The sequence below is a fragment of the Lampris incognitus genome, chromosome 19 (assembly GCF_029633865.1).
Source record: "Lampris incognitus isolate fLamInc1 chromosome 19, fLamInc1.hap2, whole genome shotgun sequence".
In the NCBI taxonomy this organism is placed as follows: domain Eukaryota; kingdom Metazoa; phylum Chordata; class Actinopteri; order Lampriformes; family Lampridae; genus Lampris; species Lampris incognitus.
In genome coordinates this window covers 18,099,588-18,115,697 of record NC_079229.1, presented here as the reverse complement: position 1 = coordinate 18,115,697, position 16,110 = coordinate 18,099,588, and the positions used below count along the sequence as shown (strand labels likewise).

General features: G+C 43.4%; 1 protein-coding gene across 1 annotated transcript; it reads left to right on the top strand.

Annotated features, from left to right (window-relative positions):
• The first annotated feature begins 2,980 nt into the window (after positions 1–2,980).
• plcxd2 (phosphatidylinositol-specific phospholipase C, X domain containing 2) lies at positions 2,981–14,323 on the top strand. Its single transcript, XM_056299201.1, has 7 exons — positions 2,981–3,083; positions 5,151–5,287; positions 6,183–6,302; positions 7,626–7,679; positions 7,954–8,109; positions 13,474–13,584; positions 14,189–14,323. Exons 1-7 carry the CDS (start codon positions 2,981–2,983, stop codon positions 14,321–14,323), a joined length of 816 nt encoding a protein of 271 aa, XP_056155176.1.
• Positions 14,324–16,110: the final 1,787 nt, after the last annotated feature.

Genomic DNA, 16,110 nt, shown 5'->3' with positions numbered 1-16,110 from the left:
ATGCATTCGTCACCTCCACTCCTTGCATCCTCACCATTCCGCTGTCCTCCCTCTCATTCACGCATAGGTATTCCGTCTTGCTCCTACTGACTTTCATTCCTCTTCTCTCCAGTGCATACCTCCACCTCTCCAGGCTCCCCTCAACCTGCCCCCTACTCTCACTAAAAAACACAATGTCATCCACAAACTTCCTTGTCCAAGAAGATTCCTGCCTGATCTCGTCCGTTGACCTGTCCATCACCATTGCAAACAAGAAAGGGCTCAGAGCCGATCCTTGATGTAATCCCACCTCCACCTTGAACCCATCTGTCATTCCTACCGAGGACTTCACCACTGTCCCACTGCCCTCGCACAAACCCCGCACCACTCCTACATACTTCTCTGCCATTCCCGACTTCCTCATACAACACCACACCTCCTCTCTCAGCACCCTGTCGTATGCTTTCTCTAAATCCACAGACACAATGTAACTCCTTCTGGCCTTCTCTATACTTCTCAATATTCTCGAAGCAAATACTGCATCTGTGGAGCGCCCTCGTGGCATGAAACCATACTGCTGCTTGCTAATCGTCACCTCTCCTCTTAACCTAGCTTCTATAACTCTTTCCCAAATCTTCATGCTGTGGCTGATCAACTTTATACCTCTGTAGTTGTTACAGTTCTGGACATCACCCTTGTTCTTGAAAATCGGTACCAGTATGCTTCTTCTCCACTCCTCAGGCATCCTCTCACTTTCCAAGATTGTGTTAAACAATCTAGTTAAAAACTCCCCTGCCATCTCTCCTAAACTTCACCATGCCTCCACAGGTATGTCGTCAGGACCAACTGCCTTTCCACTCTTCATCCTCTTCATAGCTGCCCTCACTTCCTTCTTGTTAATCCACTACACTTCCTGACTCACTATCCCCACATCATCCAACCTTCTCTCTCTCTCATTTTCTTCATTCATCAGACCCTCAAAATACTCCTTCCACCTTCTCAACATATTCTCCTCACTTGTCAGCACATTTCCATCTCTATCCTTGATCACCCTAACCTGCTGCACATCCTTCCCAGCTCGGTCCCTCTGTCTAGCCAATCAGTACAAGTTTTTCTCCTTCCTTAGTGTCTAACCTCTCATACTACTCACCATACGCCTTTTCCTTTGCCTTCACAACCCTTTTCTTTGCTTTATGCTGCGTCTCCTTGTACTCCTGTCTTCTTTCTTCATCTCTCTTACTATCCCACTTCTTTGCCAACCTCTTCTTCTGTATAATTTGCTGTACTTCTTCATTCCACCACCAAGTCTCCTTGTCTTCCTTCCTCTGTCCTGATGACACACCAAGTACCTTCCTAGCTGTCTCCCTCACTATTTCTGCAGTGGTTTTCCAGCCGTCTGGCAACTCTTCACTACCACCCAGTGCCTGTCTTAACTCCTGCCTGAACTCCACACAACAGTCGTCCTTCTTCAACTTCCACCATTTGATCTTCGGCTCTGCCTTCACTCTCTTCCTCTTCTTGGTCTCCAAAGCCATCCTACAGACCACCATCCGATGCGGCCTAGCTACGTTCTCCCCTGTCACCACCTTGCAGTCTCCAATCCCTTTTAGATCGCACCTTCTACATAAGATATAGTCCACCTGTGTGCACTTTCTTCCTTTCTTGTATGTCACCCTGTGTTCCTCCCTCTTCTTGAAATATGTAGTCACCACATCCACTTCCATCCTTTTTGCAAAATCCACCACCATCTGTCCTTCCACATTTTTCTCCTTGACACCATACCTACCCATCACCTCCTCATCACCTGTTTCCTTCACCAACATGCCCAATGAAGCCCGCTCTAATCACCACTCTCTCCTCCTTGGGTACCCTCTCCACCACTTCATCCAACTCACTCCAGAATTCTTCTTTCTCTTCCATCTCACACCCAACTTGTGGGGCATATGCGCTGACAACATTCATCAACACACCTTCAATTTCCAGCTTCATACTCATCACTCTGTCCGACACTCTCTTCACCTCCAACACACTCTTGACATACTCTTTCTTCAAAATTAGCCCTACCCCATTTCTCCTCCCATCTGCACAATGGTAGAAGAGTATGAACCCACCTCCGATACTCCTGGCCTTACTCCCCCTCCACCTGGTCTCTTGCACACACACAGTATATCTACCATGATAGTTGATTAATCATGGTAATTTTTAAGAAAGAACAAATCTTAATTGTAAAATTTATAAAACGTAAAATTTTGATCAGTTTGATCAATTAATATATAGCAAGTTTAATGTTAAATGCAAATATGTTTACATTGGAGAAATACAACAGCAATACGTGCTCCCATAGCTGGTGTGGGTTAATTGGAAAATAAGGTGGGACGCAGAGGAAAGGTTTGCTAAAGTCTGCCAATATAATGTCTATGGTTTGGGTGCGGCAATTTTTTTTATAAATGTAAAAAAAAATCCAAAGTCTGCCTAGCAACGACTATAGCGGTAAAATGTTCTTTTGAGTTTTCTGAAGTTTGAAGTGGCATTCTGTGATTCTACTACCACCCAGTGGACATTTTGATTTTTGCACCATTCTGGCTCCAGTGGAAGTGGTGGCTCTCAGAGCATGGTCCACAGAAAGTAGTGTGTGTTTATCTGTGTGTGGTGCATAGTCCAGGCACACATGCAGGTTTCTGCCCGTGCCGAGCATGGGGCTAGGGGGATAACCAGTGTAATTCGAGTGTAAGAGGATTATCTCGAACCATTGGCCGCAGAGGGGTTTGCCATCGGTCTCCCGTCTGGAAACCACGCCATGCCATTACCGGGAGTCGCGAGACGAAATCATGGCGTGTTTACAGCGGCGCCCGTCAGTTTCACCGGGGCCGGGGGGGCCTGCGGCGTATTCGTGCTCCACAAGACGACTCCTGCCAACAACGGCCCCCTGAAAACGCGAAGTGACTCCCTCGTCGTCGTCCGGGTCCCTTATTATTGGATAGGTTCTATTTGACAAGCCGTGATGAGGACACGACCTGCAGGCATCGGCACCTCCAACGCGGACTGGATGGGCTCGCTGTCTGCGAGGCTCAGTGCCATGCCCCTCAAACACCTCGCTGTGCCAGGTAAAGCCTCTCCGAGTGGGACGCTGTTCATTTAACCCTCTGGATCCCGGGTGGTCTGCGCCCACCGGTATATATTGTTTTGCCATTCAGGTGTAAGCGGGTCGCCCTCACTCAGTAAAGCTCTGCTTCACAGCGTGTCACACCTGGATGCAATTACAGCCAGTCTTATGCCGCATGGAGCTGGGGTGGTTTGCTCAAGGGCACTTGGTTGCTGGGAAAGGGAAGGACATTGCTCGTTTGGTATTTGTTCTAGATTTTTTTTTTCATGGAAAAATATATTCGGAGAGCGCGTGCTCTTTCCCTTACTGACAGAAACGTGTTAAAGCATCGCGTCCCCGGGTGAATTAGAGCAGTGGTTTTCAAAGTGGGGGCCGCCAAGAGGGCCTCAGCAAATTGGAGGGAAGATGAGGGAAAATGCTAAAAAAAAAAATTTTTTTTAAATACATTGAATTATTATTTATATTATGATCAAATATATTTCATAACAGAAAATGCTTATAATGGAAAACAGAAATATTCAATATAATGGAAGGATTAAAATTTGAAGTATAAATGTCATTTTTATTGCATTAACAAAAGTAAGGAAATATATTCAGGAGGTTTTTTTTCTTCTTTTTAACATTTGCTGTAGTCTTGTCAATGGGTTATTAAAGACATCTTGCAAAAAGGGGGGCCCCAGCCAGAAGCTAATGCTATTTGGGGGGCCTTGGCATGGAAAAGTTTGGGAACCCCTGAATTAGGGAACTGAAGACTGCAGGTGCAGAATAAAGGAAGCCTTCCTCATGTCTGAGATGGTCTCGGTTTTTTGAAGCTGTTTTTTTTTCATCCTGTTTTCTTAACCTCTTAACAACCAGATTACTGCCTTGGACATCCCCGTCCGTTGCAGCGGAGGTGATTGTGGCGGTGGTGTGTTGTGCATGTGGGCAGAACCGTAGCACACATCAACTATTAATCTTTATGCAAGTTTTGTTCCAGCCTCTGAGAAAATATTAAGTACCTGTGCATGCATATACTGCATGACTATGTGCGTGCACTTGTCTGTGACCTTGGTTGTTTACAGAGTATTGCTCTGATATCAGATCTGGACTGCACTCTTGGGGTATGTTGTATATTAGAGGGACCGCTCAGGTTGGGCGGTTTGGAGACAAAGAAAGAGAGGCGAGATTGAGATGGCTTGGACATGTGTGGAGGAGAGATGCTGGGTATATTGGGAGAAGGATGCTGAATATGGAGCTGCCAGGCAAGAGGAAAAGAGGAAGGCCAAAGAGGAGGTTTATGGATGTGGTGAGGGAGGACATGCAGCTGGCTGGTGTGACAGAGGAAGATGCAGAGGACAGGAAGAGATGGAAACGGACGATCCGCTGTGGCGACCTCTAACGAGAACAGCTGGAAGAAGAAGAAGAAGAAGAAGAAGACCTGACTGTCTGTGTGTGTGTGTGCGTGTGTGTGTGTGTGTGTGTGTGTGTGTGTTAGGGAGATAAAGAGAAGGAGAGCGAGTGTGCACATGTTTGCATCTGGCTTTTCATGTTGTCATATGTGATGTGATTTCTCCCATTCGTTGTCTTGTGCTGTCGTCTCTACTATTACTTCTTTCATTCACAGCCTCGTTCAGTTAGACTCCTTCTCTATCTTTTCACTTTTTGGTTTTCTGCTCCCAACTGTTGTGCCTTATTCTCCTGTTTTTTGTCATTTGTCCCCATCCCTCTCTTTTCTCAGCCCCCACCCACTCTCCATTCCTCTCTTAGTCAGTATGGATCCTGCTATTTCAAACGTTCCCCTCACCTCTCCCATCTCCCTGATCGTCTCTCATTTATTCTATCCACGCTTCATAGTTAATAAGAGTTATTATTTTTCATTGGTCGTCAGCATTATCGTCATAATCACCATGAAGATGAAACTTTATGAGTGCAAGTCCCAAAAAAATCAAATCAATAAAGACGAATTTAACCTAGTCACCATCATCATCATCGTCATCATCATATTTATCATTACATCTTCGCTTACTGTCATTATCATCATTCCACCCTCCTTCTCTCTCTCTCTCTCTCTCTCTCTTGCTATGATCAGGGTCCCATGATTCTTTTACATTCTGGGTAGACGTGAAGGCTCCTGTCGGTCCGGATCAGAAGGCTTTTGTCAAATACCTGGCCACCATATTCAGACACATGGCTAAGAAAGTCATGGTAAAGTGGTCCATGACTCAGGTAGAGTCTTCACATTTGATTCACAGAATCCAAAAAAGCCAGACATCAAATTTTGAGAGCTAGAGGTCAGAGGTCAATAACTATTATTTGAAGCCTTGTCAAAAGCATTTGTACTGAGTTTGGTCAAACAACGACTAAACCTCCAGATAAATATACCTAAAAGATAAGTAAAGGTCATGCTGATCCCACTTTGCTCTTTGGGGTTGGGTCCAAAGATTGCCTGTACCCATACATCACTACACCTACTATATACCGCCCTTTGGATGAGACGTTGAACCGAGGTCCTGACTCATTGTGGTCATTAAAGATCCCATGGCACAAAGAGTAGGGGGTTCCCCAGTGTCCTGACAAAATTCCCAACCTGGCTCTCTCCATCTGGCCACCTAATCACCCCCCCATGTAATTGACTCAATGAGTCCTCCCTCTCCACCTTAAGCTGATGTGTGGTGAGCGTTCTGTTGCAAAATGGCTGCCGTGCATCACCTAGGTGGGTTCTGTACATTGGTGGTGATTGAAGTGAGTTTTCCCCCCTTCAATGTGAAGTACTTTGGGTGTCTAGATAAAGCATTATATAAATGTAATCCATCATCATCATCATCTATACACCAACATATGTTTTCATCCCTAATTTCTCGGATGGGATTCCCATCTCTCATAGCCACTTTACATGTTTCAGGATTCCTACTCAAAGTCTCACTCATGTTGACATTCAGCAAATTGACAAGTCAGTTCAAACCAAGTTTATTTAGTTGAACAGCCAGCTTTTTCAAAAAGGATATTAAAGACAACTAAGGACCTACATAAGGGATGTAAGCATGCAGGACGTGTCAGTATATGTATCTATGGTCTGAATACTCTGCATTAAGACATGCTTGTGTATCACGATGCTTCACAGAACCTGACGTTTAAGGAGCAGCTGGATGCAGGCATTCGCTACTTTGACCTCAGGGTCTCCTCCAAGCCCGGGGAGCCCGGCAAAGAGATCTACTTCATCCATGGCCTGTTTGGACATAAGGTAGACACAGAAGTAATCAGTGACATCGGATTGACCTCCTTTTCTGTTTTGTTCTCTCGTGCTTTACGATCCACTTTAAGTTGCATTTTATTCTTTGTCTCTGTGTGATAGTTTTCTTCCTTATCAAATGGTTTTGTCTTGCAAAACCCCCACTTTCCTCTCCACCCTCAACAGCTTAAATGTCTCTACTTTAAATAAATTGTAAGCAAAATTGTAGTTTCAAATTTTGGAGCTACTTGAGATGTTCCACTGGATTAGCTATTCCACTGGAAAAATGACAAGGTCGAAAAGTCATCATAAAGCCAAGATAAATACTCAAAGGACATTTGGCTAGTGTTATTTCTAAATCTCTTATTGACCACTGACTGTATTTTGGCAGTAAGAAGGTAGGGATGACTTTCGACACGGGATTCAAAGGTGGTGTGTTTAGCTATGAATATATCACTATAGTGACATGGTTCATCCTGACATGCATCTCCTACCAAAACTAAAGCTGAAATAAAACACTGTTTTTAACAAAGGCAGTGTTGGATGGTGTTTCTCCCTTATCTTAAATTAGATTTATTTATATGATTTGGGTAGGCTTAACTGATGGTATATATATATATATATATATATATATATATATACACATATATACTTCACAGGCAACCAAATCTATGGTGCTTCTCATTCACAGCATGTTTTTACATTGCTATGAACAACAGCGGATATTTGCACATTTGTCTAACTCTTTGTCTAATTTATTGAGCGTTGCAAATTATTTGTTATAACAATAATGTGCATTTTCTCCGATAAAATTACAAAGACGAGATGATTGTTTGCTCTGACATTGCATGATCTTAAGTACATACAGTTATAATAAGTACATACAAGTATAATAAGTACATACAGATATATTATTTGACAGCAAAATACAGATTTTGGGATTAAACCCTGATACCCTGCTATCTCTCTCTCGTCTCTCTCTCTCTCTCTCTCTCTCTCTCTCTCTCTCTCTCTCTCTCTCTCTCTCTCTCTCGTCCCTCTCTCTCTCTCTCTCCCTCTCTCTCTCTCACTCTCACTCTCTCTCACACACACACACACACACACACACACACACACACACACACACACACACACACACACACACACACACATTTTTAAGTATCTATTTATTTGCTTGTGTTTTGAATATGGTTGTATTTTTTTAAAAATAAAAAAAATCTCTCGTTCACTCTCTCTCATCCTCTGTCTCGCCCTCTCTCGTTCTCTCTCACTCCTTCTCTATCTCTGTCTCTCGCCCTCTGTCTCACTCTCGCACTGCCCCCCCCCCCCGGCCAGGTGAGGGATGGCCTGTCAGACATCAACATGTTCTTGGACAGACACAGGAAAGAGGTATTGAGAATTCTGTCTTTAATCTGCTTCGTCATTATAAGGTCATCTATAAACAAATAGATACATACATACATTAGATAGACAGTCATGTATTGTCATGATGAATACATTTTATTCAGTAAAAACATAGACAAAGAATTGCATCAGCTCTAAATTTGTATGCTTAGCACCGTGCACATAGTGCACACAGTTAGTTACGTATTATTAAATCTCTGCAAAAATAGATAGATTGATTACCATCACCATTTAAATGAGTGATTTCATTTTTGTGGAGGTGGTGTTTTTGGACTTCAACCACCACTATGCTATGGAGGAAGAGCACCACAGGTACCTCATCGACATGCTCAAGGAAGTATTCGGCAGCAAGTTGTGTTGCATCATTGCAGTGGAGGACATTACCCTGGATTACCTCTGGGAGAAGAAATACCAGGTAAAAAAAACATCAACATCATTATTTCAGGCAGCAGACATTCCCAAAGACGATGGATTCATATCTTTGAAAATGGGTGTTAACCGCTGTGGATGCACTTGACCCCCACAAGTGATCAATGGGTATTTTTTACGTCAACCAATCTGGCACAGACCTGAAACGAAATTGTTTTTCTCAAAAACTTGAATTGAGTCTAGTTTAGTCTCACCTGCTGTTACCTGAATAATCCCGAAGATTCACATACAAATCAATGTCTTTTTTATGGCTAGCATATTTTAAACTATAGGTAATCCACAGATATCCTAATTATGAACACCTTTGTACTGTAGTTGCTCATTTCAGTGGCTATTGTCAGATAAGACTTTCCCCTAGAAAAATGATACAGCCCATAGTGTCCTACGTATATCTTCACCTTAGTCAAATGGGCAAAGCAAGGCAGGCAGTGGTGAGTCTGAAGAAGTTGTTGAGGTTAAGAAGCAGTAAGTATGATCAAGTTCATAAAGGGCCCTTACCAACAGATGCTAAAGAAATAAACTGCAACCCATCAACAACCATAAATTTCAATGTTTTTGTTGTTGATGGGGAAGGTGCTTAAATGACAGCAATGGCGACTCCGGGACTTGGAGAGGTGAAACGCCAGTGCACGTACCAGTAGAATGTGGGTAGTTAGCAAGTCTTACTAGAAGATGGTTAGGAGATTATTGTTAGTGTTCAGGTACTGCGTCGTGTGCTCCGTTAGTCATAGATCCACACTTTTTATGTGTGCATCTTTGCATGCACATGGACCAATTTGAGGCAAATTTGTAATTTGTGATATTGGGCTATACAAATAAAATTGACTTGACTTGACCAATGTGGTGACTTGTGTGTGCGTAAATATGGGAAAGCCCATTCAAAGATATACTTAAATATACTTTGATATGTAAAAGTGTACATGGGTAGTTGTTGAGGAAACAGCACTTTTTCATATATATATATATACATATATATATATATATATATATATATATATATATATATATATATATATATATATATATAAATATAACTCTTGTTTTGGGTGGTGTGTGTCTTCCTCGGGCCCTCTACCACAGGGCTGGGAGATTCAGGGTTCTGCGTAGTATCTTAGCTGTTGCTAGGACTGCACTCTTCTGGACAGAGACCTCAGATGCTGTTCCTGGAACCTGCTGGAGCCACTCTCCCAGCTTGGGGGTAACAGCCCCGAGTGCTCCTATTACCACTGGGACTAATGTGGATTTCACCTTCCACCTCCGATCTAGTTCTTCCCTCAGCCCTTGGTATTTCTCTAGTTTCTCATGCTCTTTCTTCCTGATGTTGCCGTCCCTCGGGATTGCTACATCGATCAACGTCTTATGTTTCTTGTCAACCACCATAATGTGTGGTTGGTTAGGCAGCATCTGCGTGTCAGTCTGGAACTTGAAATCCCACAGGATCTTAACTCTGCCATTCTCAACCACCTTTGGCAGTGTCTTCCATTTGGACTTGGGGACTTCCAGTCTGTATTCAGTTCCGATGTTCCTGTACACTATCCCAGCCACTTGGTTATGCCTTTCAGTGTACACTTTGCCATCTAGCATTTTGCACCCTGCTACTAAGTGCTGGACTGTCAGGGGCATCTTTGCACTGCACAGCCTGCATCTTGGGTCTTGTCTGGTGTGGTAGACTCAACCAGTCTGGTGCTGAGTACCTGTTCTTGTGCTGCTATGACCAGAGCCTCTGTGTTGTCCTTCAGTCTACTTATATTTGAGCAGATGCAAATGCAAGTGCATGGGTGCAAAAAACAAAAACAAAACACAGATACGATTTGCGGATTCACATTTGTAGTTTCGTGTGAGTTTGTGTCTGTGTGTGCCTGTGTATGCATTCATCTGTGTTATTGTGTTCACAGCACATGTATTTCTTATCATATCTCTATGTATTTGTGTGTGTGTGTGTGTGTGTGTGTGTGTGTGTGTGTGTGTGTGTGTGTGTGTGTGTGTGTGTGTGTGTGTGTGGATGTCATATTTACTTGTGTGTAGGTGTATGTTGGAATGACTGTATTGCAGGAGGCTGTGGTCAGCTAATCCCACTGCCGTGGACATTAATTAGTGTTGACGTTCATCCCATTAACTCATGGCTCACTGTCATTCTCTCGGTCACTCCTTCTAGCTTTCATCTTTTTCTTTCTCTTTCTGTTTCTCATTCTTTCTCGCTGTCTCGTTCCTTTTTCTGCTCTATTTAATAAATCCCTTTCTCCTGCCCTTTTCTTTTCTCCATCCCACATCCCTGAGTTAAATCTGTTTTTATAACTCTTGCCTTTTATATCAGTTAGTGTGTGCACACATGTGCGGGCGTGCACACACACACACACACACACACACACACACACACACACACACACACACACACACACACACCACACTTCAACAAGCCAAATTGTCATTGCTGTGCATTATCTGCCTTTGTTTGAGAGTGAGTCACAGGTGTGTGTGTGTGTGTGTGTGTGTGTGTGTGTGTGTGTGTGTGTGTGTGTGTGTGTGTGTGTGTGTGTGTGTGTGTGTGTGTGTGTGTGTGTGTAAGTACTGATTTGTGAATCTCTGTCTCATTCAGGTACTATGTAGTGATTTAATTTTCCTAAGACCTTAATCCATGACTAGCTTACTTGGCAGGGGAGAGTGAGTGAGAGTGAGAGATAGAGGGAGAGAGACAGGGATTGAGAGGAAAGGGCAAATGGGTAAAGGGACTAGAGGAGAGAGGACTATGAAGAGGATTGAAGGAGTTACCTGGTACAGGAGATAAAAAAGAAGACATGTCAAAAGAGAAAGGGAGCACTTGAATGCAGACCAGTGGAACGAGGGAGTAGACAAAGGTAGTGAGACAGGCCTGCAGACAGATAGACAGACAGACAGACAGACAGACAGAAAGAAAGAAAAGTGATTCGTGGGAAAGAGGAGATGAGAAAGCAACATCGGAGATGAGACACGAAGGGAGACCATTGTGAAGGGTAGGTTGCATTCAAGATCAGTCTTTATGGGAAAAATAAATGGCTGGAGTCGAAAATCCCAACGTGTGTTTATTCAAGTGTCTATTAACAACAACAACAAAAAAAGTGTCCATACAGAAAAATGGATATCCAAAAAATGACAGCCGCTCTAGAGTATTTACCACGGTAACAGCATTTGCAGATCCCCTTTACAGGTCAGTGCTTTGCAGACACCAATAGAGCGGCAGCATAGCTCCCATCTCTCCCCTCAGACCAGCCTGGTCATCTGCTTATACAAGCTGGAGGTGGAAACAATCAGCCATCATCACAACCCTACTATATTGTACTGTTAAGAAGATAGATAATGATTGCTTGATTAAGAAGCCATTACTGCTATAGTCGTTATATTTTACTCCCTTACAGCAACCACAGGAATAACCACATGACACACATGACGGGAGAGAAAGACAAGAAGCGAACAAGAGAGGAAGAAACTAGAGGGAGAAAAGACATAAAGGAGAGGGGAGAAATGGAGGAAAGAAGAACGAGAGAGCCTATGGGAGAGAGAGCAAGAGAGAGAGCAATAGATTTTAAGATGAAGGAAACAGCGAGAGGATGAGAAAAAGAAATTGAGGAATGAATATACAATGAAAGAAAAAAAGTCAGAAGAGAGGCAGGTGGAGGGAGACAACATACTGTTTTTCTCTTATCTATCTCTATTTCTGTCTTCTATTTTTTTCCTCATTTGACCCCCCCTCCCACACACACACACACACAGAAACAGACATATGCATACCCAGATGCTGTATTGTCCCAAATGAAATTGGCATGCGTCATTCATGAGAACACGAAACAGCATTCATTCCCAATGGCCATAAAACAGTCCTTCATCTCATCTCATCATCAGCCACTTCTCCGGGGTCGGGTCGTGGTGGCAGCAAGCTAAGTAGGGCACTCCAAATGTCCCTCTCCTCAGCAATGCCCTCCAGCTCCTCCTGGAGGATCCCAAGGTGTTCCCAGGCCAGACTGGACATGTAGTCCCTCCAGTGCGTTCTGGGTCTACCCCAGGATCTCCTCCCAGTTGGTCGTGCCCAGAAAACCTTCAAAGGAAAGTGCCCAGGAGGCATCCTATTCAGATGCCCGAACCACCTCAACTGGCTCCTTTTGATGCAAAGGAGCATCAGCTCTATTTCAAGCTCCCTCCGGATGTCTGGGCTCCTCACCCTATCTCTAAGAATGAGCCCAGTCATCCTATGGAGGAAACTCATCTCAGCTGCTTGTATCTGTGATCTCACCCTTTCGGTTAGTACCCAAAGCTCATGACCATAGGTGAGGGTTGGAACAAAGATTGACTGGTAAATTGAGAGCTTTGCCTTTCAGCTCAGCTCCCTCTTCAAAACAATGGTCCAGCACGTCTGCATTACTGCTGATGCTGCACCAATCCGCCTGTCTATCTCCCGCTCCATCCTACCCTCACTTGTGAACAAGACTCCGAGATACTTGAACTCCTTCACTTGAGGCAACAACTCATCCCCGACCCAGAGGGAGCAATCCACTGTTTTCTGGCAGAGAACCATGGCCTCAGACTTGGAGGTGCTGACTCTCATCCCGGCCATTTCACACTCAGCTGCAAACTTTCCCAGTGCACACTAGAGGTTGCATTCTGATGAGGCCAACAAAACCACATCATCTGGGAAGAGCAGAGATGCAATTCTGAGGTTCCCTAAATGGACACACTGCTCACCTTGGCTGCACCTTGAGATCCTGTCCATGAATATCACAAGCAGAATCGGAGACAAGGGACAACCTTGGTGAAGTCCGACACCCACTGAAAACGTGTTTGTTTTTATGCTGAGAATACGGACACAGCTCTCACTTTGGTTATACAAGGACCGGATGGCTTGTAGCAACTGCACCGGTACCCCATACTCCTGCAGTACCCCCCCAGACTGCCCCGGGGTACACAGTCGTAAACCTTCTCCAAGTCCACAAAACACATGTTGACTGGCTGGTCAAACTCCCATGTCCCCCTCAGCACTTCTGCAAGGGTAAAGAGTTGGTCCGTTGTTCCACGGCCAGGAGGGAATCCGCATCGTTCCTCCTGGATCCAAGGTTCAACAATCGGTCGGAGCCTCCTTTCCAGCACCCTAGAGTAGACTTTTCCAGGGGGGCTGAACAGTGTGATGCCCCAATAATTGGAGCACACCCTCCAGTCCTTCTTAATTTTGGCAAAACATTTTTCATTGTCTCTCCCCAAACTGTAAATTTGTCCCCAGCCCAGCTCAGCCCACATAGATGCCCTAAACATTCTGTCAAAACCCGCTATTTCTGCTCGCCATTTACTCTTCTTTTTGTTTCCAATCTTCTTCTTCCATCGTCAGGTGTTGGTGTTTTACCATCATCCATCAGCTGAGGGCTCGCCTGTGATGTGGCCTGGCAACAAGATCCCTGCTCCCTGGGCCAACACCACCAACCCCATCAAACTCATACAGGTCAGCCGACAACATACAAATACCAGTGCTATGGTTTTTTGATCCACTAACAACATCGAGATGTCCTGAGACATTACGGATATTTACAGAGAATTAATTTCTAAGCTCGGGTTCAAGTCTGGTGAGTGATCCACTTGGATACTATAGAGGGCTTATTTAAATTAATGATACTTCATTTTCAGGAATCCATTTCTTAAAGAAAATTGTTGACTCAGGATTGACCTTTCAAGATTTCTAAAGCATACAAAATAGTGGGGTTTTTTAAAAAATGTTTCACAAGTTTTACATGTATTTTGGTAATTGTAGACCAGCTGCTGCTATCCTTCCACATTTGTGTAAATTTTTGTGCTGTGAATTGTTTTTATAAGAGTATATATCGCTTATTTGAAACGGGGAATGTCTCACTTTTGCACAAAAATTATGTATTTGTTGTCAACCCTTTCCCTTTGACATCTTAGTATAGTTAGGATTTTAGTGCCTGCATGGGATAACACGTAGCGACTAAACATGCATGGGTGTTATGATAGTCTAGGCTGTAGCTGATTCTACACTGTATGAGGTTGTGTTTTGATTTGTCTTTTAAATAGACTCCTCCTGTCCACAGTTCTTGGAGACGACTCTGAAGGAGAGAGCCAAACATGGCTCTTTCCACGTGTCACAGGCTATCCTCACCCCTCGGGTCAATACTATAGCCAAAGGCCTGGTCTGGGGGCTACGCAGCTACTTGGTAGAAAGGTGAGCAAGCGACTGTGTGTGTGTGTGTGTGTGTGTGTGTGTGTGTGTGTGTGTGTGTGTGTGTGTGTGTGTGTGTGTGTGTGTGTGTGTGTGTGTGTGTGTGTGTGTGTGTGTGTGTAAATGTATCCTCATTCCATTTATCTCATTTATATTTCAATTACAATCCTGCCTTGAGCCCAGTGCATGCTGCAGGCTCCAGCAACCCCCATGATTGAGAAAATAGATGGATGGATGAATGGATGGATGAATGGATGGATAGATAAATATTTTTCCATCACCAGCCAGCAGAGGACAGTACACTAAATGCTCTTGGTCTTGAGTCTCGAAGGGATAGGACTACTTTCTTGGCACAAATTGTTAAAAAAAAGTTAAGAAATAAATGTCCTGAGAAATGTATGTACGTATAAAGTAAATTCTGTATGAGACAGTAAAAGCCTGTTTCATGCCATAAGCAATCATCAGCTGTCAATCAATCCGTAGTCATGGAGTTTATATCCCAGATGAAGCTGAGAGCCAAGTTGAGCATGGAGAAGTTGTGCCTGGCACTGGAGACGGTGGGACTGACCGCTGAAAAGACCAAGCTACATAACGACTATAGGGAGGGCACCACTGAACTCAAGGCCATGGAACATGTGACAGCCATGGAGCAGAAAAGAAGTGATTAAATACACAGAGACAAGATTTACATATCAGCTTGATTTATTACATAACCGAACATTACATGGAAGAAGTCTACTTAAGACTCAGGAGACATTTCAGGAACAGGAAGGTGCTGACGTGACACCTCCTGTCATGCATCCACCTGACGTGCACCCGACTGAGTTTCCTCCACCTACCCCAACGACTGAAACACCGGTCATGCGCAGGTCTAGCAGACCTAGAAAACAGAACGTTATAATGGACTTGCAGGATAAAAAATTAAAACAAACAAACAAAACAAAACAAAACAAAAACCCAAAATACTTTGAATTTGGTTAGAGATATCCTACAAGATATTGGAGTGTGGAGTTATTTGAAAACTTATCAGAAAGTGACACTGAGCTAGGATACCTGAAAAGGAAATAATGTGACTTACCTGTTTGTTGTTATACGGTATACCTATACTGAAAATAAAAGTGTTAAATATATTGTTTAATGTTTAAATGACTACGTGGGGCAATAGCTTAATGTGACTTACCCGTTTGTTATTCTTCCCGAAAAGGAAAATGTTAAAAATGTGGTGTAGTGTCTAGATGACTAAGTTTGGTTATAGCTTAACAGTCTCTAGACCTTAAACTTAGCTTGTATTCTTATTCTTATTACTTTTTGTATTAACTTCAAAGGAAGGCTGCTGTAATGATATGTGCCAGTAGGTGGCAGTATTGGCATATCTTGTTTATTGTAGAGGGTTAAGGTTCATGCGCAGAACGTTCTAGGGTCAGAACGTGATGGAGCAGACGAGACGTGATTAAATACAGAGACAAGATTTACTTTTCAGCTTGATTTATTTATTATATAACAGAACATTACAGCTGATGGCTGCGTATGGCATGAAACAGGCTTGTACTGTCTCATAAAGTATTTACTTGACTCACTGGATTATTTTGCTCCTTATTTGTTGAACACCTTCCCTACCATTGAGTGTTTCTTTTAACAAAGTTATATATATATATATATATATACACACACACACACTCAGGACATTATAGATAGATTAGAGATAGGATTATAGTAGTATTCTAGAAAGGCCAACCGAAAAAAAAATAGATTACTCAATCTACCCAGTGTTTGTGCTGCTTTATATTTATTGTC